Source organism: Lytechinus variegatus, chromosome 14, assembly GCF_018143015.1.
Source record: "Lytechinus variegatus isolate NC3 chromosome 14, Lvar_3.0, whole genome shotgun sequence".
NCBI lineage: Eukaryota > Metazoa > Echinodermata > Echinoidea > Temnopleuroida > Toxopneustidae > Lytechinus > Lytechinus variegatus.
In genome coordinates this window covers 24,882,242-24,909,737 of record NC_054753.1, presented here as the reverse complement: position 1 = coordinate 24,909,737, position 27,496 = coordinate 24,882,242, and the positions used below count along the sequence as shown (strand labels likewise).

Genomic DNA, 27,496 nt, shown 5'->3' with positions numbered 1-27,496 from the left:
TTCGGATTACGGTGACCCGGGTTCGATTCCCACTCAGTGCACCAGTGCTCTTTGGTACGACATTACTCCTCATTACCAGGTCCCTCAGAGAGGACCTTGAGCCATCGGTCCTCTAGTTGCTTGCTTACAAACATTCATGCTTGCAATCGGGTAAAAAATCAACACTAAGTAGATGTGTAAGACTATGTAATCATTACAAATAAATACAAATTGTAAATCTGAATCTTAACAGAGCCACCTCCATTATTCCATTATCCAATACCTGAAATAAAATGTCTCATCATTTCAAATGCATACATTGTAATAGTAACATCAATGGGTATTTCAATAAGTATTACATTTCCTCCTCTTCATATACATTTTTTTAGGTTTGATTATCAAATCATTAATGATTGTATCAAATGGTTACTGAGTAGAAAATGTGCAGCAAATCTGTTGTTGTATAAAACATACTTTTATTCACTACATCAATACAAATATTGTTTTCTATCTATTGCTGCATGGCTAATGGGGCACTGCAAGAAGCTTGTGTTCAATTGCAAGTCAAGCGACAGTCTGAAAACCAAGCATAATTGGAGGTGCAAGTGCAGGCGAGACAAAATGCAATTTGGCCGCAGTAAGATATTTGAGTTGCAATTCGGTGGATTCCCAATACAGTGCGCCATCTATCTGTTGGCAGTGGACAGGCCAATTTATAACTCTTGGGTCAATATCATGCGCAGGCTAGGCGCAGCCAGCGCGTAATGTTGGTGTAAAGATGCTTAAAAACTGAAAACCATTTACGCGGAGGAAGAATTGACCAAAAACAGTCAAAATTTCCCGAAGAAATCTGCAGCAAATTTCTCTCCCACCCCCTACACTCTGATACACAGCGTAAGTTAATGCAAACCGGTCAAGCCGCGCCAGTCAGCACAGCATCGCATGCATCATGCACTAGGCGCGCTCAGCAGATGTCGACATTTTCCCATGAGGCATTGCAAATCGTGGAATGTCCGCTGAAACCGATAGATGGCGCACCGTACCGTGTATCCACCGAATTGGGTGCTGCTAGAAAGTCGAGATGCAAATGACTGCATATCGATTGCAAGTTACTGTTTATTCAAACAAAGGACAACAATATGAAAATGAGAATACATCATATTTTAGGCATGGCAGATTGGGCACCAAGCCATGCTGAGATGAAACTTCCACTCTTCAGAAAGACTAGATAGATTTCACAAAGCAAACATGGGGAAATATTATGGACATCCCCCCTCCCCCCAAATATTATTACAGACATTCCCCCCCCCTCCCCCCGTATGAAAACCAAAAGGCAAGTTTCATTCTTGGCAAAAACTGGAAAAACTAAATAAATCAAATGATTTTTTTAATGCTCTTTGTTCGTCGGGCACGTTTGTTATCAGTTGAATTTTATTCATAGTTATATTATGTGTATGGAGAAATTATAATAAAATAAGTAGTAAATAAATACAGAAAGCTTAATCTACCCAGTTCTGGCCAAACAAGAGGATAAACTGGATTACCTAAAATCAAAAGTTTGGCATGATCATGTGAATACAACATTAGAACTGCAGTGTAATTTGAACCCCACCCCTTAAAAAAAACAAATACAAATGATTTGTTCTAAAATACAATATGCGACAAATATTATTTCATATGGCAACAATTTTTAGGCTTTATATTGATTGTAGGGAACCTTACAGGAAACCTCTATATGTTTGATAGAGTGGTCTCAAAATATGATACTATATAAAACACTTACACTAACAAAACCAAGGTAATGAACAGGACTAAAAACTGAACCCGAAATTAATAATGCAACAACACAAACATTGGGTATACATGTATCTAACGTGACTGGCTAAGGAAATTCAAGGCACAATTATGGCAACGGAAAGCAATTAAAGCAAAGGTTTTGAATTCATACTTTTCTTTTAAAGTAAGTTTGAATGCAAGCAATTCAAATGACAACGTGAATGGGTATACTATGGAATGATGAAGATGCATAACAAGAAATTTGATGAACAGAGATACAGTAAATACATATGAAAAAATGGTGTTGAAATAGCTCAAACTCTTGAATAAACTTACTCTGAAGAAATATATACACTCTTATAGTATTCAAGATCATTACTAATCAGCCTATTACTAAGACAAGTCAATTTACTGATCTTGGCAAAATTGACTGCTTGAAAATTACAGTATCATTTTAAAAAGAGTTGCTAGATATCAGAATTGTTTCTTGAGATTTTTTATTCTTCATTTTGGCAGAATATCACTGCAAAACAAACCTGAATTTGGGTTTGCATATTTTGTCATCAAAATAGCAGCAAAAGTTTGGTCCAAAATGCCCTGCCATGAGTGTAGTCCCACCAATACAATTCTGTGTGTATTGCATTTAATTACTTGTATTGGTGATATTATCAGTTGCCTTTCACAAAAAATTGATCATGGTCAATATTCACACAGCAAATTTCACAAATAGTTCATTGCAATATGTTTGATGAGTTCATTCAATAAATATTTTGACATATCAGAGATAAGTGGATGATAACGAGTACTGATTTCTGTGAAAAATATGTAGAAGGAAATATGGAATAGTCAAGTGACAAGGTATGTTTTCAACTTTATTTCATAATATCATTTCCGTGTGAGGAAACCACAAAGCATTGAATTGTAAATATTAATTTGTGTTGCAGCCATAAAATAATAATCATAAAAGTTAAATCCATTTCTTCATTCTGGCTGAACTTGGTATTTCAAATGAAAACGATCTGATTGCCGAGTTGTTGGACTTTTTATAAAATCCTTGGAATATATCTCAGTTTCAAATGCCTTCAAAAATCAGAAGTTAGCCTTAACAGAGAAATTTCATTTTTTATAATAATATCATATCGAGCATTGAAATTGATTGAGAATTCACACAAGTATTCTTGCTTTGATATTCAAACTTACAATCAATATAACTCTACCATCAATGACATTGACTATTCTAACCTTACTCATTTTCCAATGAAAATCATATTTTGGGGAAGTTCCAATTGATGGTGAAGCAACAATAATGGTATATTTTATATGATGATGCCTGGGCCATTTCATAAAGCTCTTAGTAAGTTGCACATAACTTTATGAGTGACTGATAATAATAAAATAAGATGCACCACAGATTAGATTTTCCACATTATGTATAATGGAAGTGAAGTTTCCATGAATATTCAATCAAATCTCAACAATAACAGTCTTTGTTTTAAAAAAAAAAGAGAAAAATTGTTAAAGATTGGATTTCAACTTAACTTAATGCGAATACAAGTTATTCAGATCCTCATTAAAGCACGAGAAAGGGTCACCGGTCACACGTACAGTTGTGTGTAAAGTCACATGAACTAAAAAATAGGAGGGGGGGGGTGTTTCACAAAAAGTTAAGTGTGACTTAAAATCATGCTTAGTGCTGACGCGCACATTATATGTAACAGACAATCTCATTGATCAATACGCAGTAGTGTGCATTCTCATAGCATGGTTTGACCAATGCGGTGATGCCTTTTATACGTAACGTAACTGGACATTCAAGTGCGACAGTTATACCTTTGTGAAACACCCCACCGGGTCAATAAAACACCACCCTTATTGCATATACAGATAATTGTAATTAACATCCTAGTGGTAGAAAGAGATTACTTTTTCAGATGAGATGAAAATAAAGCTACAAAACGTTGGCACAATATTGTCTCCATGAGAACTCCCTACGGAATAATTCATCATTATTGAATATTCAGAACTGCAATATGGATGAAAACAGGAACAATGATGGAAATTCATGAACTGTATTATATACTTTCCACATTTCTTCATTAACATATATATACATGTGCATGCAACCTGGCTAAGAAAAGAATTATTACAAGTAAAGATGATTCAAGTGAAATTCATTACTGTTTTGTTAATAAATAACAATTCCTTTTTTTCCAATTGTTTAAAATATAAGGCATTTACCAAAAATCAGTAACAAATGTGCTTATGGTGCCAAATGGAGAAATCAGGTGATAACATTTTTATGTCAGGTGCTCGTATCTGTCACATGACCACATTACAAATAGCCAAAGGGCATTCCTGAGAGAAACAATCTACATTCAAAAGTACTATCTGGTTGCAGATAAATGCATCTTGTTTGCATCAGAGAGCATACATGTAAATCATGGCCAACCAAATTCTTTAAATAAGTATGCGCAAAAGTAATCTGTCTTTAGTTACTCATAGGACGAAATACTTCAACTAGCTTTTTTTTTAAGATTTGAAGTAGATGATTCATATCTATTAGCATAATTTTTTATTTCTTTAAGCATAGAATCATGTGACTTGTCTCTCCATAATGTAAAAGATGTTGCTTAGCCTTGTCGCATCAAAACGGGCAAGGCTTTAGGACGACTTAAAATTTCTGCTGGTGTATTGAAGAGAAGCAATTTTTAAGCTTGAAATAAAAAGGGTGAAACTGAAAGAAAAAGTCATTGTGGTTTGGCAATGATGTGACTTTTATAGCAAATGTGCGGAACATTTAGACACCAACTCGAGCAGAATATATATATCATATTCCACTTTGAAAATATACAAAGAAACGTAACACTAATTCAGAGGTATATTCTTGAACAATAAATTATCTTTACAAAACTACAATTCAAACACACATTGTTATCTTTCGAGTACCGATTCCACTTCACATACTGTTGCAATCTGGGCCCCATCTTACAAAGAGTTACTATTGATCCAATCAATCGCAACTATGGACGGCCAGCAACGTCAACATCTATTATCCATGTTTGTTCAAAGTATTTTCTAGCTATGAAGTATATTCATGCATTCATTGTTTTCTTGAAAATTTACTGTGCTTCTCTTTGTTTACAAAGGGTATTGTGCAGATATTTCTTACAAAAAATTATGATATCAATGGATTTCCAGAGTTAAAATTGATCGGATCACTCTTAACTCTTTGTAAGACGGGACCCTGCTGATTGTCGGCCCTTAGTCTATGCATCACTCTCTGAAATTTGGAGAAAGAGGGGAGAGACAGAGAGAAAGACAGAGTCAGAGACATGGACAAAGCCAGACAAAGAGACAGAGAGAGAAGAGAGAAAAATAGAGAGCAAGCATGGTTGGTCCTGTGGCTAGACATTTGAACATTTTTATTTTCTTTGAACAACTATTTTCTCAACAACTTACCCGCAAAAAAATCCTTCTTCCCTCACCTATATAGTACATTACTGGCAAATTTTCTACCTTGAATGCAATCAAACGATCCATTCATTTCAATACCCCTCACCGATACTACAACTCCCTATAAAAGTGGAAAACTGTACAGGTAGATATATATACACACACATATCCCATTTTATACTACATGACAAAATATGTAGTCTGGAAAATACAATTTTTGTTATCGCAAAGTTCATGTGCTTGGTATTTCCCAGGTTCAAAGAAAATCCTTGTATTTAATCACAATTGTAATGCTCTTTAGATTTGTTTGCTTGATGATCTCTACCCATAAGATTTGCATTTAAGACACCAATGCAATGATCCACTTTCAGTCCCACATATTGACAAAATTGTTGATACAAAATTTATAGTTATTTAGCAATCAAGTAATAAGACAGCTTAGCTCAGCTCTGGTATTGACAATCAATTCATTTGTTGGGGCGAAAGAAAAGTAAATGTAAACCTTGCCAGATGTCCAAGAAGTTCATAAAACTATCTTCTTTTATGTATTTTTTTTTATAATTCGGTCTTTGCACATAATCATTGACTGAATCATTGTGCAAAGGATGTGATTGATATTAAGGCTTGGTCCACTGCACTTACGGATGCAGAGAGGACGTAAAATGGAAAGAATCTTGCTATCTGTCGGAAAAGGTAATGTATCCATTGTTTACTCTTTGCATACGTGTTTCATATGCTCTAGATCCATCAAGCATTTGTACACTGTGATTTCATTGTTCGCCCATTTTGTCCATTGTCTGAAGTGGATGAAAACGGATGGAGCCACTCTGAAATTTTGCTTGTACGATGTATCCGTTATAAATACGTTTTGCGTCCGTCGGCCAGTGGGACCAGGCCTTTACTGCTAATTTCATATAACTGAGTAGTTCACTTTTATTTTATTCACTTCAATTTATTTATTGCATCTTCTGAGAAGTTCAATGAAAGATGAAATAGTGTGGACTACATTTCATCGACTTCTCAAACATGAAACAGATCCAGAGCTATGTGATGGATGGCATCCATGTGAGATAAATCAAAGAGGCGAGTCTCCTTTATTTAAGCGACCAATGGCAATTACAAACGGTATTTTTTTTTAAAATTCATGTAAAAAGGATTCATAATATCGACATCTCAACGAGTTGTACTATATAAATTCTAAGGCAATCTCTGATATTTAAACCCTGGTTTCCTGTGATTGTAAACAATTATTCTTCACTTGATACAAAAAACGGACAAACAAAAACAAGAAACAAAAAAACAGAACCTCTATCATTCACACCTCTTGCACGAATGTTGCGTGGTCTTCGGTTTCTTAACTCCCCGGTGTGAATACTGGAAGCTTCGCGAGCTCTTCTTTGTCCGTTTCGGTTTCGTCACGAGCGATGAAGAGGGAGTGGCCTGATCCACAAGTAAGGTGGTGGATGTAGATGTTTTCAAGTGGCCGTGATCTTTTGGCAGTCGTCGAGGATCTGGGGTCGCCCTCTCCGTAGGCGAGCTCGCCGTACGTCGGAAATGGGCCCCAGCTGATGACGTCATCATCGGCGGCGATGACGATGGAATGATTGCTGGTAGGGTGGGAGAAGGGTTAAATGAAGGCTATTAACATGGAAATCCTCTTCTTAAAGCCCCAAGCTCAACTTATCATTGAAAGTAATGTCTTTAATGTACAGTCCTCTGACATGTGCCCTTCCAAAAAAAGATATATTTCTGTTTTCTAGCTCATATGAAAAATTGTAGAGCACTCAAATAATCATGGCTTGAGTGAATTAGATTTTTAAAAGAGAAAAATTGAAGTTATTTGTGAAGAAAAATCATCTGATAGAAATGTTGCATTACATTACATGAGGAATCATGAGTGCGATGGAAACATAGTGAAACCTACAGGGAGAATGTACAATTGAATAGAAGAGATAAAGACATAAAACTGCAGATGGACACACCTGTAAAAGATATCAAGTCTATTTATGGTATATCAATCATACATGTATGTGGATGTGATTTCTGTTACAACAAGAGAATCACATTTCATCACTGGGCTGTTAAAACCTTGTATCTCAAAACTTCAAAAAAAGAGGAAAACTCAGGAAATAGCTTGATTTTAAAGTTATGACAAAAGTAAAGTAACATTCTTTTGCCTAGAATGAGAACTCTACGAGAATAACCAGACCATTTTCAGACAATATTATGTTGCCATCATTGGCGTTAGAGGGAGAACTAAAACACCCAAGGCACACATGGAGAACTATACAGATCTTGGCCTAGGACTGACAGAAGTGGAGGACATTCGTTGCTGCCCTACATGCCAACGGAGGCATAGCAGGCAGTAAGTAAGTAATCATTGGTGTGTTACTAAAATTACAGCTTTTTCTGAGCTTTCATCAAAATGTTTATATTTTAAGATAAAAGGATTTGACAGCTGGGCAACGATCTTCTTCAGTTGAAAGGACAGTATTACCTGCAACCCATGCTCCTGACTTTCCAGCCAATAAGGTCATGGACAGGTTTGGGGTACATGGTGGCTTCCCCCGAGGTCTTGGCTTGACCCCAGAAGTACAACTGACCTGTATACAACAAGAAAAAACAAATGGTTGATTGTCGATCAAAAGGACTCAAAGGCAAAAATCAATTATCTTGCGACTTTACATACGCTATGATGGACAGAAAAATCTGTCATTTTACACTGATCTTCTTGTAGTCACTTTTTAGCTGCTTGTTCTCTTGTTTGCTCTTTAAAGCCATTTCTCCTCCTTATTTGAAGTTTTACAGCTGTTTTCTCCTAAAAAACAATAAATTTTGTCCATTTATATTAATCCATAGGGATTAAAACATAAGACAGCTACAGAACAGCAAATTTTGTCCAAGTCAAACCCGGTCGTGACGGGACCAGCAGGCATTCCTATAAGTGATACTGCTAGATATGTAACTTATGTAGTAGGTCATTACTTCTATGACATTTTACAGGCAGGGATACCAGCCAATTTTACTCACTTGGCCTGAAGAGCCGAACAATTTAAACCCCATGTGCTGTATAAAGCCAGACGCACACTACACAATTTGTTGCAAACCGGAATACAAAGAAATTGTAATCACATTTTTATTAATTGTAATTGTACGTGATTGTGATCGAATTCTACTAGTACATGTACCTTTACTTTTTTTAAATTCTTGTTATGATATGATATGTATATGTTCACTAATTTGTCTCATGATTTTTTTTGTTATTCCTTCTTAAAGTGCTTGGAAACAATTGTGAAAAGCCCTATATAAATGCAACATATTACCATTATCATTAAATGGGAAGAAAACCACCGTCTTACCATGTTCTGTAACCGCCATGCTGTAGCTCGATCCTGCGTTGATTTTTGCTACGCCCTTCATGTCAAAGAACTTGATGCTCCTTGGGACTGGTTCATCATCAGGCTTCTGGTGTCCTAGGCGACCGTATCCGCCAAAACCCCATGTGAACACCCTGTTCTGCATGTCGATGGCAATCTAAAGAGGGGGAAGAAGAAAATTATGGTAACACCGGTTAGCATCGGGTTTCAGGGGACCTACAAGATTACATCCACTAAAACCCCATGTGAATGCTCTCTTATGCAAGTCCATAGCGATCTGGTATTAAGTGAATGGTTTGGTCAAACTCATTTCATGTCCACCAATATTTCCAAGTGTTTTACAAACATATGTTTGTTTCTAAAAAAAATAGTCTTGCTATCACTGGTATACATGTAGATTCCATATGATTGTTCCTCCAATCAAGGGTTATTGTTCCCACAAAACAAAACATCCAAATTTAAATGAATTTCATTGGGTTAAGTAGTGACAGAATAAGTTAAAGTTAAATGCTAGTTTTGGTAACGATATCAAAATGAGTTCGTACAGAATCCAATGAAATGACCACCAAAGTGTCTGTTTGTATAAAAGAAACGCATGTGCCAAAGGATTCTGGAAGAAATTGTGTAATTGCTGAGAAATCAGCAAATAAGCACAGGATTCGGGTAGGGCGTCGAACCCGACGCTCTAAGCAATAAATATACATTGTCCCACGTGCGCTTATCTGTGTTGGGGATCTTCGGTGTGAACATTTATCAGCGTAGATTTCAAGTTTTCACAAAGTTCAGTCAATGTAACTGTACCAGATCTAGATCCTCGATGATATACTGACAATTAAGCCTTGTTTTACAGACTTTCTCATGAAATCAGTGTTTACTGCAACTACTGGAATTTCTCTTTAATTGCAAGAAAATTCTTTAAACTTTTCACTTTCCTCTCTTTCCACACAATACTGTTGGCACTCATGAAGTCAATTCCGAGCCAAGGTGTTCTTAGCACTTCATGTACAAGTTACATAAACACATGTGTCTATGTGACATAAACAATGTTCAGGGACAGTGATTTTTCCACGATCACAGAAAGTGAACGGAATTCACATATGGCCTTTTGAAAACAAATTTTTCCTCAAAATGCACAGAAGAGCAACAGAAATTACTCCAAAATCTCAACAAAATATTAATACAAAGTGGCCACAAAACACAATCTCCAGAGCTGCCAACCAGAAAAACAACATTTCAGTATTTTAAAGCTGAAAATCAGTATTTCGGTAAAAAAAAATCAGTATTTTCAAAGAATACCATAGGACCACATGTAAAGCTGAAATCAGTATTTTACATTAAACTATCAGTATTCTTCTCATATTTCAGTACTAAATACCGAAAATCAGTACAACTTGGCAGCTCTGAATCTCACTTCGCTTCAATCATGACAATCCACACATCGTGACAAAAACATTCACGAGCTGAAATATAGCGACCAAAACAAGTACCAACGTAAGTAGAAGGCAGTAACACAGCCGTGTGTTGCTGTCCTATACGTTCGGTGATGTAACACCACGATCGCGGTACAGTATACTCCTCAAATCCAAAATGGCGAATAGGCTAGTCATTGCCTGCTCAGAACGTTGTCCAAAAAGCCCCAAATTTTCGATACAATTTCATTAAACCCCCAAATAGTGCCAATAATGTGAAAGGTGAGGATGTATTCATGCTAAATAGGTTTCTTGAAATATTTTATGCACGCGTATAGATTCGATGAACATTGATTTCAAAGCGTTGTCAGTGCGGTGACAGATACAAATTTTGACCAGCGCGAGTATTGTGACATCGCTACTCAAAATGCAATGTGTATTGATTTTCTATGGAAATGGAATTGTCACTTTTTCATGTAAACAAATTCTGTGGGGAGACAGAATTTCCGTTTTTCAGACATGCTAAAACAGAATTTAAGATTTTCTGAAACAGAAAATCACTGTCCCTAAATGTTTATGTCACATTTGATCAACTTCTGAGCCATTTTGGTTAAAGGGGAAGTTTACCCTGAAGAAAATTTATTTGTAAAAAAAAGCAGAAAATATAATAAAGAATATTAGTAAAAGTGTGAGGAAAATCCATTAAAGATTAAAAAAGTTATTATAATTGTAAATTTGGGATTTGTGACGTCATAAACAAGTAGCTGCTCCATATATGTCATGTAATATAAAATGCTTAAATCTAAAATTTTCAATGGTTTGCGATTACTCATTTTTGTTTTCTTTTTAGGATTGGGTGTGAAATGATTTGCCTATTGATATACTGAAGATACAGTAAAAACGGATTTTGATTTTCTGAGAAAATGACATTTCATTGATTTTTTACTATACGATACATAGGAAAGCTGCTCGCATATGACATCACAAATCAAAGAATTAAAATTCTAATCTTTCTCAAACTTTCAGCAATATTTTTTACTATTTTTCCTGCTATTTTTACAAAAAAAGTTTTGTCAGAGTGAACTTCCTCTTCAAATGCATTCTGCCTGTATTTGACATGTGTTATCAAACATCACCATACATGTGTTGACTTATTTTTTTATTCCAGATCAAAGTTCAAAACTCAAAGTACAAGATTTCCTACTACTAAACATAGGCCTGTTTATCAGAATCATACCATCCCCCAAGAAATAATAAATAATGGGCAATTTATATAGCACCATCGTAGTATATGTAAAAATTTTGAGGCGCACCTATCAATACCCTAGCGATGGCCTGCTGCTTCCAGTGCCAAGTGTATATGAGGAATTAATCCTGCTAGGTACACATCTACCTCATGTTGGTCGAGTGCAGCACAATAAGGATAAATTTCTTGCAGAAGAAGAATACACCATGTCAAGATTCAAACCAACGACCCCCTGATTGTAGACGAGTCAGAACCACTCACCTACATGTAGGCCACAACACACCCACAAATAATTCCTACTCTGGAATACAGAAGGGAGAAACTCAGCCTGGATTTCGCAATATCTTTAACCAAACATCCAACACTCAGTACCTGGTTACCTCCTCCAAAAAACTTAACCATCAATCTCCGACATACTCCTAGATATCAGCAATACAAATGCAAGACAAATCGATTTCGCAATAGCCCCATACCATATTTCATAGATCTCCTGAATAAAGACATGCCCAATCAATAAACCCGTTGCTCATTTGAAAACAATACCAGCCTACTTGCAATATCAATTTTTTTTAATGAATGAGGAAATCAACTCTTTTATTTTAATATCCATATATTTTTATTGATCTTTTACAGTTTACGTATCTTGTTTTGATTATTTTTAATTTACCCATTCCTCATTATCTTATATACATGTATATAAATTTTCATTGCCTAAGTATTCTTGCCTATACATATATTTCTCATGTCAGTTTTTACAAAGGTTACTGTTTTTTAATGTTTGAAATATGTAATGAGTCTTTCAATTGTTTTTACTTTGTATACATGAACAATTCAGCCGTTTGGCTGCGACTCATGTTTTTAATAAACCTTGAATTGAATTGAATAATAATTCAAGATAAATTACTCAAGTTTGAGCTCACCGAGTGGTTGTTCCCACATGCGATGTCTTTGATGACTGTGCTCTCGATGTATTTGATTCCTTCCCGTCCCTTTTCTAAGAAACATGTGACTTTCTTGGGAGTTGAGACACATTCTGAAGATAGCTTGGTGGCTGTTACGCTGTATTGCCCATTTGTATTGTGACCTGTATGAACATGCAATTTCAATTTCGAAAGTCAATGGGAATTACAGAATTCGGCAGTAGATAAATTGTTGTGCGTAACTCACTAGCTGCTTCGTGAAATGACCTAATGATAATATTGGTGAACATCAATGACACAATTATGCACATTTTCTTAAAACTTCGGGGACTCGCTTCATTAGAAACTTTCCACTGTGGCAAATTATCTCATAATAATAATAGCTGGATTCATATAGCACTTTTTGCCTGAGGATACAAATCGCTGCCATCATCACCCAAGCTTAAGCTCGAGCTGCCATCATCAGAGCTCAGTGCGTTCAAGGAATTAATCCTAATGGGTACCTATTCACTTCACCTGGGTCGAGTGCAGCACAGTGTGGATAAATATCATGCTGAAAGAAACACGCCATTTGAACCCACAACCCTCTGTTTGAAAGGCGAGAGTAAGAACCACTAGATCACAACATGTCCACAATATATCTCTCACCTAATTGACTGTATTCCTGGCTACCGAATGAGTGAATGACCCCTTTACAATCCAGGATCATACTGAAGTCTGCTCCACAGGCTACCTTGACAATAGGGGATCCATAGTAGTTTGGCTGTAAAACAAAGAATGAAATACAGAACTAAATATAAGTTCATAAGTTATTGCAGTCCAAGTTCATGGAAATGTGTTTTCTATCAGGATTACAAACACATAAAGAGGAATAGATAAATGGAGAACAATACATGTACGTGTGCGATTCCTCACCAGAAGTCATGGGGTTCATGTTGAGAGAAGATTCTCATTTTACCTGTATGAGATCATGATACATATTTATAAAACAAGAAATATGTATAAATATGTGTGTCATTATCCTTATGAGATTCATTACATAAAAAAAAAACAAGTACAGGGCTCAAATTCAGAGCACTGGGCGGGCCCAACCGGCGCCGCCCAGTGTAGCGAAAACTATGTATCTACATCTATATACATGTTCTCACCTTACATGGCGTGCCTACAGTGGAGCTTTGAACACCGATTCCACACTGGCCCATTCTGTTATCACCAAATGAAAACACTGTGCCCTCATCTGCATGGAGGCAATGGATTTATAGTTAAATCGACAAAAACATATCAAAACTTCACATTACTATTTAGATGTTATAATTCTGAAATGAAACATTGCTGAGGAAAAGTCAGATAGAATGATTTATTTGTGCAGATAATAATAATAATACACCGCTTTGAATAACACTTCAAACATCGGAACGTGTCTAAGCACTTTACATATATATCATTACCCCGGTCATCGGATTCAACCTGTCATTCCCACACACAATGTGTGCACATCCTCCACTCCCTGGCGAGTATTCCAGTCAGTCGCCGGTGAGGTGCACACAGTACTGGACAAGCTACAATGACTTTCACATCCTACCGGGTACCCATTTAGCACCTGGGTCGAGAGTGGCAAAGTGTGGATTAACGCCTTGCCAAAGGATGCCAGACCGTGGTGGGATTCGAACACACGACCCTCTGTTCACAAGGTGAGAGTCAGAACCACTACACCATGGCTCCTCCACAGATCTTGGACCCGTTTCATAAAGACTTGTTAGAGTAACAAATGCACAATTTCTAAAACAAATTTACTATCAGCCAATCGGATTGAAGGATTTCAGTAGCTTTTAACTGTTACTGCAAATTTATTATAGTAACAAATTTTATGAAATGAGCTCCTGACATGGTCCTCAGCACTTGGCTTCAATTTTTCGTAACAATGAAATTCTTCATCACTTAGTACGTTAAGTCCTTTTCAACACCAACACATGCCCATGAAAGAATACATGATGTACTGTGCAACCACTACGCTATGAATTTATCTATAATACATGTAGTAGCACTATCCATATGACAGGAATTTAATAAAAATTTAGCAAATTTACATTACATTAAATGTGGTAAATAATCAGTTTGTAATTAAGATTTCCAGACTGTGTTGTGCACACATCACGACTTTAGTTCAGATGAACTTCTTTGGGTGAACAACCCCTGATTTAATCCCTACAGCTTGCTCTAATACACCATTTACGAGCAAATTCTGCAGGTACAAGTACCAGCATAAATACCCAAACATGAACCCTGTTCTCTTAAAATAAATAATATCAATTGTATACTTAATTGTAACTCCTAGTCACTAGTTACTCCCTAATAAAGTCAAGTAGAATCATGTACAAAAACTTACAATCAGTTGTAAAAACATAATGTACAAAATAATATTTATAAAGCACTTTTTCCAGAGGATACAAAGTGCTGTTGATGGCATAAGACAAGTTAAGGTAAGTGTGTTTTGAGATGTTTTTTGAAGAGAGGTTTGGGAGAGATGGAGGGAAGTTGTTTAAAGGACGGGGGGGGGGGGGTGGTCAAGAAATTGAAGAGTTAAAACCAGCCTGTTCTCTGAATTTTGGAATGACATAGGAAGGAGCAGCTGTAGAACGAAGAGAGTATGTAGATCTTTGTAGATGAAATAATGAAGAAATGTAACGGGGAAGTGTAGTTCACAGAGATTCATAGGTTTTAAAATGCTTTAAAGGGGAAGTTCACCCTGAAGAAAACTTTGTTGTAAAAATAGCAGAAAAAATAGTAAAAAATATTGGTGAAGGTTTGAGGAAAATCCGTTAAAGAGTAAGAAAGTTATTAGAGTTCAAAGTTTTGGATTTGTGACGTCATAAACGAGCAGCTGCCCCCATGTGTTATGTAATATAAAATGCATGAAATTCAAATTTTGTATGGTTCCTGATGCCTTAATTTTGTTTTCTATTCATGATCGGGTGTGAAATGATTTGCCTATTGATATACAAAAGGTACAGTGAAAACCATTTTCAATTTTCTGAGAAAATGACATTTCATTGATTTTTTACCATTCGCTATGTAGAAATGCTGCTCGCATATGACGTCACAAATCAAATAATTGAAATTCTAATAACTTTTTAATCACTTGATGAACTTTTCTCAAACCTTCGGCAATATTTTTTATTATTTTTTCTGATATTTTTACAATAAACTTTTTGTCAGGGTGAACTTCCCCTTTAATCAAGTGAAAATATCAAACATATCATTTTATATTGCATCCAAAGACAAGGGCCAAGTCACATAAAATTTTGCAAAGAAATATTTTTCTCAATCCCCTGGACCATGGTAAACAGCATAATTTTATGCAAGCTGGCCAAGCCACGTCAGCCAGTGGAACATAACTGCATGCATACACTAGCAGCAGACAGGTCAACCTTTTTCCCATAAGGCACTGTGAATTTCGGCCTGTCTGCTGCAACCATAGGTGACGCACCGTACTGTGAATCCGACCAGGGGCCGTTGCAGAAAGAGTTGCGTTTAAACGCAAGTCAAAAAATCAAACGCAAGTCCCAAATGCGCGCTGTTGATTGGTTGAAAATCAAGTTACGCATGATTTTTAGAGTTGCGATTGATTGCAACTCTTTCTGCAACGGGCCCGTTGTGCAATTAATTGTCACCCCAAGTCTCTGAAAAAAAAACCATCTGACAGTTACGATCAATTCTTAAAAATTGATTGTATCTCTTCTCGTTACAGGGACCAGTCCAAGGTCCAGTTTCATAAAGATTTGTTACAATTTACACTCAGCCAATCCAATTGGATGATTTCAGTAGCTTGAAACTGTTATTGCAAATTTGTTATTATAACAAGTTTTATGAAACTGGCCCCAGACGACAGTGGAATGGTATAATTCACCTGTTAAACACATTGTGTGGTTGCGTCCACACGAGGCAGTAACAATGTGATGATCCTTGAGTCCTTCAACCAGCGTAGGGGCGTCCCTCCTGTAGTCATCGCCATGACCGAGTTGTTCCCTGTCATTACGACCTAGAGGAAGAGGGTGGTGAAAGGATACATTAAGCAAGTCTTGAGAAATGCTAATGTAAGACTATTTTTTTTCAATCTGGTACGTAGGGAAATGAGATTTCAATCTAAATTCAAAATTCCTATGCAAACTCACTTTGATTACATACATTTAATAATAATAATAGGCATTTATATAGCATTTATATAGGTAGACTATATTTTCCAATATAGTCTACCTACAACCACATTTTTTTAAAAAGAAAATATCTTACCCAAATCACCGAAAGACCTTAGTAATAGAAAGGACAATTTTCCAGTAAATCAGCTGTAAATTGCAGCTGTGTATATTTAATATTGGGTCTCCCTGATCTGAATTTAAATCCCTTATCCCGATTGGTGCTGGTCCCAACGTGTCTGGATAAGAGAGGTCGGACTGTAGTTGAAGTTGATCGTATCAATTATAGATTGATAGAATATTTTTAGATAGATGGCGCTACATAAATGCCTATTATTATAATATTATTACCTTTAATCACAACCCTATTTAAGAAAGGACCTCAATTTCTCTGATTCCCATATTCAGAAATAGGAAAATTGACAGAACTAACCCCATGTCATGGCTTTCCCTTCCTCTGTGATGATAACACTGTGGCAAGAGCTCGGTCCAGAATGGACATTGCGGACCCGGATCCCGTCAAGAGCAGAGAGTCGATGCGGACCCCACAGGTTCCTTCCACCAATTATTGGTCTGCCTGGAGGAGAAAAGAAGATGAGAAATTGTAATGTCACAACAGGTGCGCATATACGTGATCTGCCACCCCCAAACCAACAATACGTCAAACAAAATGAATATCGAGATTTTCATTGAGCTTGAAAATTCATTTCCTAAGCTTTAAAATGATACATGATGTGTTAAAATTGACCAACAACAACCATTGACGTACTTGATTGAATGCAGAGGAATTCAGCAAGAGCTTAACAAATATGGAGAAAACAAGGTTTGAAATTTGGGGTTCACTCAAGCATGAGATGTGCATACCGTGTAATCTCGGTGAAACTTCCAAGCAGTCTGAAAAAAAGTAGTATCCAATACCTATTTTACACAGGATTTTCTTAGCCCCGGACTATCGCTAACCCCGTACTATCCTTAACCCCGTACTATTTTTTTTCCTTTTCACACATGCCAAATTGTTATTGCTGACCCCGGATAAGGAATGCTGCTTTTCACACACGAAACTCGCTAACCCTGAACTAGTGGTTTTTGTCGATCATTTGTAGTACAAGTACTTCACTCATACACTTTTTACACACGCTAAAATTTCCTTAACCCCGTACTATAGGTAGGGCTAAATTGCCATTTAGCCCCACCTATAGTACGGGGTTAAGCTTAGCCCACTTTCGTTTTACACTAGCGATCTTAACCCCGTACTATTGCTCTTAGCACCGCAATTGCTGGGATAACCCTGCTTTTTTGCAGGGCCAAATAATCCCGTACTAAAGGTGGGGTTAGCCCACTTTGCAAAATTGCTGTGTAAAAAGAAAGTGGGCTAAGCTTAACCCCGTACTATAGGTGGGGCTAAATGGCAATTTAGCCCTACCTATAGTTCGGGGTTAAGGAAATTTTGGCGTGTGTAAAAAGTGTATGAGTGTATAAAATTTCCTTAACCCCGTACTATAGGTGGGGCTAAATTGCCATTTAGCCCCACCTATAGTACGGGGTTAAGGAAATTTTAGCCTGTGTAAAAAGGAGTATCCAAGAAACTCTTGCATATTTTCTTTTATTCAACTTCACAACTTCAAATTTTCACAATGTGAAGAAGAAGAATTTCTCTTTCAGATACGCTATTTTTTTATTTATTTCATTTTTGTACTTTTCTAATCATGAAAGTGTTCCAAAAGTATTGAGTACACAGTCAAACACTGTGATAATACATCTAGTCATACAAGTATGTACCAACGCTAGCATAATAAAAAAATTCAGCTTTAGTACAGTCACTACAGTGCTCAATACATCAGAAAAATGTCTAGAGCTCTAAGTTTTACAGATATGTTTCTAAAGGAGTCAACATCACAGCACAGCTATATAAATGTGTTAAAAAAATCTACGTTCAAGTAAAATCTGCTTTCAAAACAATCATGCAAATAATGTTTACAATGTCAAAGACATCTATTTTATTTCTTTATTCATGAAAATCCAGAAATATATCAGAGCAATGAGGGAAATCTTTTTTTTTAATGGCAATGAAGACCTATCAAGTCTTTTATTATTAAAATTTTTTCTTTGTAACAAAATGGCACTCCATAGCCCAACTCTGCACAGCTACCAGGCATGCAGAATTTGGTTGTTGAGCACTTGGGTCCAAAACACGAGTATAGATAGACTTGAGACAAATTTTCTTTGTACGACATAAGAATTTGCTTCCTATCTTTCTAAGACTGCTACACAAAAGTCTTTTGTGTAGCAGATATTTACATAGGAAGAGCAAATCTCTAATTACCAAAAATGCCAAGAAAAATTATTCCCTGGAAGAGTATAAGTAAAATAAATTAAACTTACTTGCAGCTGCTTTGGGCAATCTGTTTCTGCCGATCAGGTCCCAGTTTGTGCCTCCACTGAAAAGGAGGGTACCCACAAAAGGAGAATCCTTCAATTTCTGAAAAATGAAGAGAAAAAGGGGGAGGTAAATGAAAAGGTTGAAGTTAATTCATTAATTGGAAGGAGATTCAATTAGAAAATTAACTAAAAATCAAATTGTTTAAAAAATAACTTACAGTAATATTATCTGCGGCCATATTTACACTCATTTCAGTGTGTGGATCTTTAATAGATCTGGGGCCCGTTGCAGAAAGAGTTGCAATCAATCGCAACTCTAAAAATCATGCGCAACTTGATTTTCAACCAATCAACAGCGCGTATTTGGGACTTGCGATTGATTTTTTGACTTGTGTTTAAACACAACTCTTTCTGCAACGGACCCCTGAGCCCCGTTTCATAAAACTTGTTATTACAACAAATTTTGCAATAACAGTTAAAAGCTACTAAAATCCTTCAATCTGATTGGCTGATACTGAATTTGCTATAGAAGCTTTGCATTTGTTATTAAAACAAGTCTTCATGAAACAGGATCCTGCTTGATATTATCTACAATACACCCACTCTTCTGAATTGTGCATAATACTATTAAATATATTTTACTTAAATCAATCATTTAAATATTGGACATGTATCATCGATTTTATCTTATATTGTACATGTAACCACTGCAATTTAGTCTTTGGACTATGAGAATTGATTTTATTTTTCAATACTTCATCAAAAATGCTTTAAGTAAATCTGATAAAAAAGATTTTAGAGAGATTATCCTTTTTGAAAATGGCAAGATTTAGGCTACCTTCCATATTTCACTTTAAAAATAATAATAAAAAAAAGATATTGATCATCACTACAAAATGTGATCAATATAAATATGTATACAGGTATGCACCATTTATCTATTTCTGCTAACATAGCACTGAAATTCACATTTCTCCTTTTTCAGGTCCCATGGAGAGGCATGGTGTCAAAATGCATAAGCATTATGGAAAGGCCCAAGAATTATACCAAAAAAGATTGAATAAAGTGTTCCAAATGGTAAAATAGCAATCAATTAATTACTTTCAAATCAAATATAAGTCTTTGTCCTCCTTTGCGTATTAAATAAATAAAATATTTTCCATCAAACTCCAAATTGAAAATGAATATGACTGGTCTTCAAAGGTATTACATTATAAAAAGAAAAGAATGTCAAGTCGTGATCAGCAGTGTGTGTTTCCAATTTGTTTAACTCCATATATACATGTATATAATGATTGATGGATAAATACTGTTAAAATATATTTATACATTGTATAGATATTCCTTTACAACGCGATAAGTAGATGTGCATGCAGGCCCCCCACTTACAAGCTGAGTCACTAAGTTCCATAATTCATATTTCCCTTCTTTTCCTTTTAACTCATTAGGTTGTATCAAATATGGAAACATGCTGCACACAGACAGAGGCACAAGTGCATTATTTATTCCTGAAGGAAAATGAATTGCATCTATACAGTATATATTTCATGTACAGTGTCATTGTTGCTAGATATGTGTTTTTCTTTATTAGAAATATTCATTCTATTTGCCCTAAACTTTTATACCTATAATTTGCATGGAAACAATGCAAAATCATACAACGGCTCAGATTTGCAACAACAGAAACACATTACATTTTTCATTATGACCTCTCAATCATGAAAACTGACCCCTAAACAACCTGAAATCATTATAATGTACCTGTAGACTTATCAAATCCTAAGCATGAGAGGATAAGGTGACCCCTTGAGACTATACAAATTATAGAAATATGCATTATTTTGGAATCCTATCTGTCAATTCAGGTCTTACATGTATGTATTTTTCAATGTTGCTTTTACAGGCTTTTATGAGGATAATAGGCTTACATAATAAAACAACTACATATTAGCATGCTCACCTTCTTCTTTTGTGACTTATACCCCTTTCATAAACCCAATTACTATGAATTAGGTGGCTAATAGCAGCATAATTTGGTCGTAAAATTGGAGGACAAGAGTTATCCGCATTACTCTGATGCTGCTATTATCCGCATAATAGCGGCATCGGGACAAGATTTTGAGTTTATGAACGCATTTCCAAATAATGCGGATAATTGCCATGGTGCGGTCACAAGGTCACCCTTTTCCAACACAACCGCATCGGAGGGGGCGTGTCCAGTTGTCATGGCGATTATCTGCCTTTTTCAGGACGGGCGCTCGTAAAAATAATGCGGCTTATTTTCGGAGTTTGTGAACGCAATTTTTATTGAATTATCCGCATTATTCTTAGGCGGCTAATTGGAGGATAGGTTTATGAAAAGGGTATAAGTGACCTTACGATAGAGAAATTACATGTATGGTCAATTCAGGTTTTTTCCCAATGTTGCTGTTATGAGGGTAATAAGCCTACATGTAAATACACACATTCTTCTGGTAAAACAATTACTACAATTTTTTTTTACTAATAATTTTACATCTACATACTTTAAGTTGATTATCAAATTGTAATAAGGGAAATCTGCTAATTGCTGTAAGCTTTATAACTTTTTTCACTGGAAAATGTGGAAGAGCCGTGGTGTAGTGGTTCTGACTCTCGCCTTGTAAACAGAGGGTCGTGTGTTCGAATCCCACCGCGGTCTAGCGTCCTTTGGCAAGGCGTTAATCCACACTTTGTCACTCTCGACCCAGGTGCTAAATGGGTACCCGGTAGGATGCGAAAGATATTGTATGTTTGATTTTGCCAGCGCCATAATGAGGCTGCGATGAATGCAAGGAATGCTCCCCAGGGAGTGGAAATTGTGCACTTTTCGTGCGGGATTGAAATGAATCCAATGACCGGGGTAATAATATGCTGTAACGCGCTTTGGGCCATTTTGGGAAAAGCGCTTTATAAAAATTGGGTATTATTATTATTATTTCAAATAAATAATAATTTATTAGGCTTATATATGTTCTTCACAAATTGAATCAAGTTTTGCATGAGATATTCAAGAGAAAGTATTAATATGAATTTTATTGGATTGCAATATTATAGGCAGGCCTACTTTAATTATATTATTACAGGATACATTAAATCACTAACTTCAACAATCAAATCAAACATGATTTATAATGCACATGTATCATGTACATCACTTTGGGGAAAATGTGTTGCACTGTATTAAATTGTAACAAGTTAGATTTTAATGTTGATATCAGAGGATACGAGTAAACAAAAAAAAGAGTATAGAATTTGAATCTATTCAAGTTATATTTATTTTGAACTTTTATTTTGAATTTTGAGTAAATTTAATTAAAACAATAATTTATAAATTGAGAAATACTGTAAAGTATGAATTTGCATATTATTAAAGATAGTATACATGTAGTTAAATACATTTCGTATTTAAAGGAGAATGAAACCATTGGAACAAGATAGCTTGTGTGAAAACAGAAAAATCAAAGAAACAGATCAACGAAAGTTTGAGAAAAATCGGACAAATAATGAGAAAGTTATGAGCATTTGAATATTGCGATCACTAATGCTATGGAGATAGCAAATTGGCAATGCGACAAAGATGTGTGATGTCACTTGTGAACAACTCTCCCATTACTTTAGTATATATTTCACTAGAATTGCCTCTTTTATCACATCTATCCATAAATAATGTGTTCTGTTTACATGAGGGCATGTAATACATATTTTTTAAGAATACATCATGCATAAAGAGTTTGTATCATCATAAGAAAAAGCAAAAAGAGACATTTTGAGGGTATTTTATAGTCCACCAAAGGGAAAGTTGTTCATCAGTGACATCACACATCCTTGTCGCATTGCCAATGTGAGGATCACCATAGCATTAGTGATTGCAATATTCAAATGCTCATAACTTTCTATTTGTCCGATTTTTCTCAAACTTTCTTTATTCTTATTCTTTGATTTTTCTGTTTCTACACAAGCAAATTGTTCCAAAGGTTTCATTCCCCTTTAAATCATTTACAACATGGACCCTAGCACATGTAGGATCTTTGTTTAGTAATTATTTAGACATACATGTATATAAATATTTATCAATTAAATTAATTTAAAAAATCCACAACAATATATTTAACAGAAATAACACAAGAGTATAAATCATAAATCAGATGTAATCACTGTTCAATTATATAATAATACACGGAACACACATAAAATTGAAATGTAATACTCTTTACAGATTTCAAATTTGGTGACAATATGCTATTAAATTTCAACAAACTCTGAATGTGTGCAAACTGTGCATGAACACTTGCACTTTGATTGTTCAGGTTTGGCCAGATGTTAAGATCAGGGCACTTGCTCACTGCAACCATCCTGCCTGTGGGGAATCTACAGGTAGGACTAAGGTATGCCAATGCAGTACACACCACACACTTAAACAAAATCATTAAAATATAACTTTTGTGACCAAAAATACTTATTTCCCTAGATTTGCAATTTATTTTTCATTAGTAACTGGGGAATAATTTTTATATTCACCAAAGCGCTTAAAAACTTGAATTTTGGGCATAATTTGTGTACGCCCTCTATTGGTGGAAAGTAATATGGCAAGAAAATCGTCATTATTCATTATCCCTATTTTTAATTTAGAAAAAAATAATCATAAGAATCAAATTTACTTAAGAGCAAAGTACTGTAATATGATGGTTAGCTGTATTGGAAACTGACAATGCCAAAAAATCAAGCATTTGTCCTGAAGAAAAAGAGAAAATTTAAGCCAAACATTGCCAACCTTATTTTGCCACACATGAAGTAGTAACAGAGAACAAGGTTACATCATGACCTTGTTCATTGAATGAGTGGATCAGGGGAGCTTTTCATGAAACATAAATAGATTTTTCACTTGACTATTGAACAAGCTATAAATATCCATGATTGGCTAAAAGTAAATTTGTCAATGAAAGTCATCATTTGTTTCGTGAAAAGTTCCCCGGGTGAGGTCAGCCTAAAATTGAGGGATGCACAATGATGCATATTTTGGCACTCACTATCATCAACAAATTCTTTCATGACATGATAAATCATTCTATTTCATGTGTTGAATTGTCAAATTGGAAATAAAATGTTAAGTCATATGCACAAACAAGGAAAAAGTGCTAGTCTATTGAATTTTTTTACGTTGACAACTTAAAGCTAAATGATAGTAGCTGCAGTAAAATGGGGAGCACTAATTTCGTGAGAAAGACTGTAAAACCAAGGTTAAGAATATTGTGGATCTAGATCTGGTACAGTTACATAAAATGAACTTTGTGAAATCATAAAATCTAAGCTGAAATACGATCACACCGAAGATCGCCACACAGATAGGCACATGTGGGACAGTGTATCATTATTGCTGGAATAAAGACCCAACGGAAGTGACCGAATCCGCGCTTAATTTGCTTATTTCTCAGCAATTACACAATTTCTTCCAGAATCCTTTGGCACATATTTTTTATTCATACAGACACTTGGGTGGTCATCATATTAGATTCTGTAAGAAGTCATTTTGAGATCATTACCAGAACTGGAATTTATCTTGGAAGACTTTTTCTTTCCTCGACACTTGCATCAAGAGGGATTAGACCCTTTTTTTATCCATCTCCTTGATCTTCCCCTTTTTCTCCTCTTCCTCAGGACTACTTATCTCCATTTTCTTCCTCCCCATTTCATTCTCCTTTTCCTCCTCCCCCTCCTCTTGCTCCAATTATTTTCCTCTGCTCCCCCCCCCTTTACATCAAAATTGCCTCATTTGATTCAAACTATATAGTTTGAATCAAATGAGGCAATTTTGATGTAAAGGGGGGGGGGGCAGAGGAAAATAATTGGAGCAAGAGGAGGAAAAGGAGAATGAAATGGGGAGCAAGAAAATGGAGATAAGTAGTCCTGAGGAAGAGGAGAAAAAGGGGAAGATCAAGGAGATGGATAAAAAAAGGACAGAAAGGAGGAGAAATAGAAGGGGAAAGAGAGACAGAAGAGAAAAGGGGGAACATTTATATGTCAAAAAAGAAAAAAATTCACGAAGGAAAATAAGTTATAAGAAAAAAAATCTAGGAATGAGAAAAAGAATTAATAAAAGTTTAAAAGGGAGAACAGAAGAAAAAGGGGAAACTAGGAAAAAAGGAGAAGCAGAATGGGGGACAGAAGTAGAATGAGACAGGGTTCCCAGCTTTTGAAGAAAACAAAATTCCCTGATTTTTAGTTTAGTTTTCACCAACGATGTAGGACTAAGCCTGTTCGTCTATCAAAATAGAATGTCTATTGCTGCTCTCATTCAGACAAAGTTAGTTCGCTAACTTACTTATATATTCCCAGATGAAGTTTAAGTTGTTGCAGTGAATTACAATACATTCAATATAAAACAGTCAATATAAAACTAAACTTGTTTAACGTTATTCTGGTGACAATTTGTTCGGATCAAAATGTGTACACCAAATTAAGTCTAATTGAAGCTCGCAAAAAACCCATGGCCATGCCTGCCATGGCATGGGCTGGCATGGCCGAACATGGGTATGGTAATTATTCGACCCCCACCCCCCGTAACAAGTAGTCCTGCATCTACTCTGAATATAAAAAAAATCTTTGGCCATGATCTAATAACAAAGTGGCGAGCTTGTGAAAGAAACATGCTGTAGATCTTAAGCGGTTTCATTCAAGGCGGCATGCAGTAACCACTGTCCGAGGGTTACCGGAGCGTCTCGGCGCGGCGCGAGGGTGAGCAGCGCATGTGGTGCAGACCATACTTGTCCCCATATGTGCCTATTGATGTAGGACATGGCGTGCATTGAAAATTTGTTACTCACGATTGTCTCTCTCGGTTGTTGATTTTCGGCTGCTTGACGAACTTGTTTCAGCTTGGGTTTCTTAATTTTCCTAGGCCTACTATCTCCTTCTTCTCCTGGCAGTCTCTTCTTTCCACGAGGCATGTTTGCGACTGGAGAATAGCAGATTTCCGAATAAAAACAAAATTATAGCGGGACAGTAAACACAAAGGACGCGAGATCGGGAAAAAGACGATGTGTGTATATACCTAGCTAATTAGCATAATGACCTTTTAAAGGTCAAAATATTCCAAGAAAAGGAAAATATTAATACCGCGGGGATTTTTTTTTGGTTTCTTTTTGTTTTAAGTGCTCTTCCCCAATCCATATACGGTATGGCTACATGGCTACCTAAGCGCCAGTTATATATATCAGTTATTGTGCATTATACCTGTGGATCAATAATTCAATATTGGATAAAATACATTTGTCATCAATGACATCATTTATAACGAGGCCTATGCAGCATCTTCATCATCATCAACATCATTCAATGATGATGATGATCATCATCATCATCATATCATCATCATTCATCATCTTCATCTCATTATCATCGTCGTCGTCCGATCATCATCATCATTTTCATCATCATCATCATGCATGCACCACCACCACTATCATCATCATCATCATCACCACCACCACCACCACCCCCACTACCTGCATGACCAGATTTCACAAAATGAAATACGGGACAATCGACAAAAAAGATCAACGAAGAGGGCTATCACAGTGAGACTATAAAAAATTGGAAAAGGAGGGTGAACGAAAGAATGAAGGAGAGAAAGAAAAGACGAAAGAAAGAAAAAATAAAGGAGAAAATGAAGAAAAAAAAACGAAAGAACGTTTGAATGAAAGAAGGCCGGATGAAAGAAAGAATAAAAGAGAGAGAAAAGGCTTCCGTCATTCTTTGAATTAAATAGAATATATAGAAAAAAAGACAAATAAAGGAAGGATGTATGAAAGCCAAATAATGGAGCGAAAGAAAAAAGTACAAAAAAATGAGGAGGAAAGTAAGAAAGAAAGAAAGACACAAAGAAAGGAGAAAAACAGAAAGGGGAGGAAGGAAGGAAGGAAGGAAAGAAGGAAGGGAGGTAAAGAAAGAATAGGCCTAAGACAAAAAAGAATTAGAAGGAAAAATAAAGTAAAGAATGAAAGATAGAAAGAAAGAAAGGAGGAAAGACAGGTAGAAAAGAATTAAGAGATAAGAGACTGAAAAAAAAATAATTGAAGGAGAAAAGAACGAAAAGAAAAAGGAGAAGAAAGGAGTAGGAAGCAAAGAATAAAATTTAGGAAAGAAAGAATGAAGGATAAAAAGGGGGAATTTAATAAAGAAGGCAAGTAAGAGAAAGGAGGAAAGAAAGAAAAATGAACAGAGAAAGGGAGAGAAAGGATCAGGAAAGAGAGATAGTAAATAAAGATACATGGAACAAAAAAGGGCAGGCAGAAAGGATAGAAGGATGAAGAAAGAAGGATAGAAAAGAAAGAAAGAGTAAAAAGTTCAAACTTCAAGCAAACAATGAAACAATCCAATCATCTAACAAAAATCATAATGATTTTTGATGTTTTTTAATAATATTTTAAAAATTTACAAACTTAAATGTTTTAGAAACGAATAAAATTTCGAAGTGAAACATTGTCAACTTAAAAATTAAATGAAACATTGCGGCATCATACACAACAAGACTCAAAACGAAAGGTGAAGCAATTAGATCTAGTTAAAATGACAGCTCAATAAATTTCCCCCCGATTACATCTCCAAATCAGTAATCTGCATGAGAATCCATAATTATACAAATTTCCCGCCGATTTTGTGATTATTTTGGTATAGAAAACTGTTTATCGTGTCATTGTTTGCACCATTGAGAATCTGCTCCGATCCTACATGCCTAGCTAGTATA

The 27,496-nt window shown here is 35.7% G+C and overlaps 1 protein-coding gene across 1 annotated transcript; it reads right to left on the bottom strand.

Moving 5' to 3' along the window:
- Nucleotides 1–5,611: 5,611 nt before the first annotated feature.
- LOC121427555 (protein RCC2 homolog) lies at nt 5,612–25,795 on the bottom strand. Its single transcript, XM_041624005.1, has 10 exons — nt 25,575–25,795; nt 18,736–18,832; nt 16,787–16,930; nt 16,068–16,199; nt 13,309–13,397; nt 12,809–12,923; nt 12,161–12,324; nt 8,568–8,742; nt 7,706–7,811; nt 5,612–6,815 (listed from the first exon to the last, which is right to left on the bottom strand). The coding sequence occupies exons 1-10, from the start codon at nt 25,695–25,697 to the stop codon at nt 6,563–6,565; spliced, it is 1,398 nt and encodes a 465-aa protein (XP_041479939.1). The 5' UTR covers nt 25,698–25,795; the 3' UTR covers nt 5,612–6,562.
- Between the last annotated feature and the right edge of the window lie 1,701 nt (nt 25,796–27,496).

What these genes read in the sequence shown, in the direction of transcription:
- LOC121427555 (XM_041624005.1), bottom strand. Translation starts at nt 25,697, where the DNA reads ATGCCTCGTGGAAAGAAGAGACTGCCAGGAGAAGAAGGAGATAGTAGG. An exon ending in CATGTGGGAACAACCACTCG is followed by an intron (nt 8,743 to 12,160) that starts GTGAGCTCAAAC and finishes CCCCCTCTTTAG; the next exon opens with ATTGCCATCGACATGCAGAA. An exon ending in CATGGCGGTTACAGAACATG is followed by an intron (nt 7,812 to 8,567) that starts GTAAGACGGTGG and finishes TGTTGTATACAG; the next exon opens with GTCAGTTGTACTTCTGGGGT.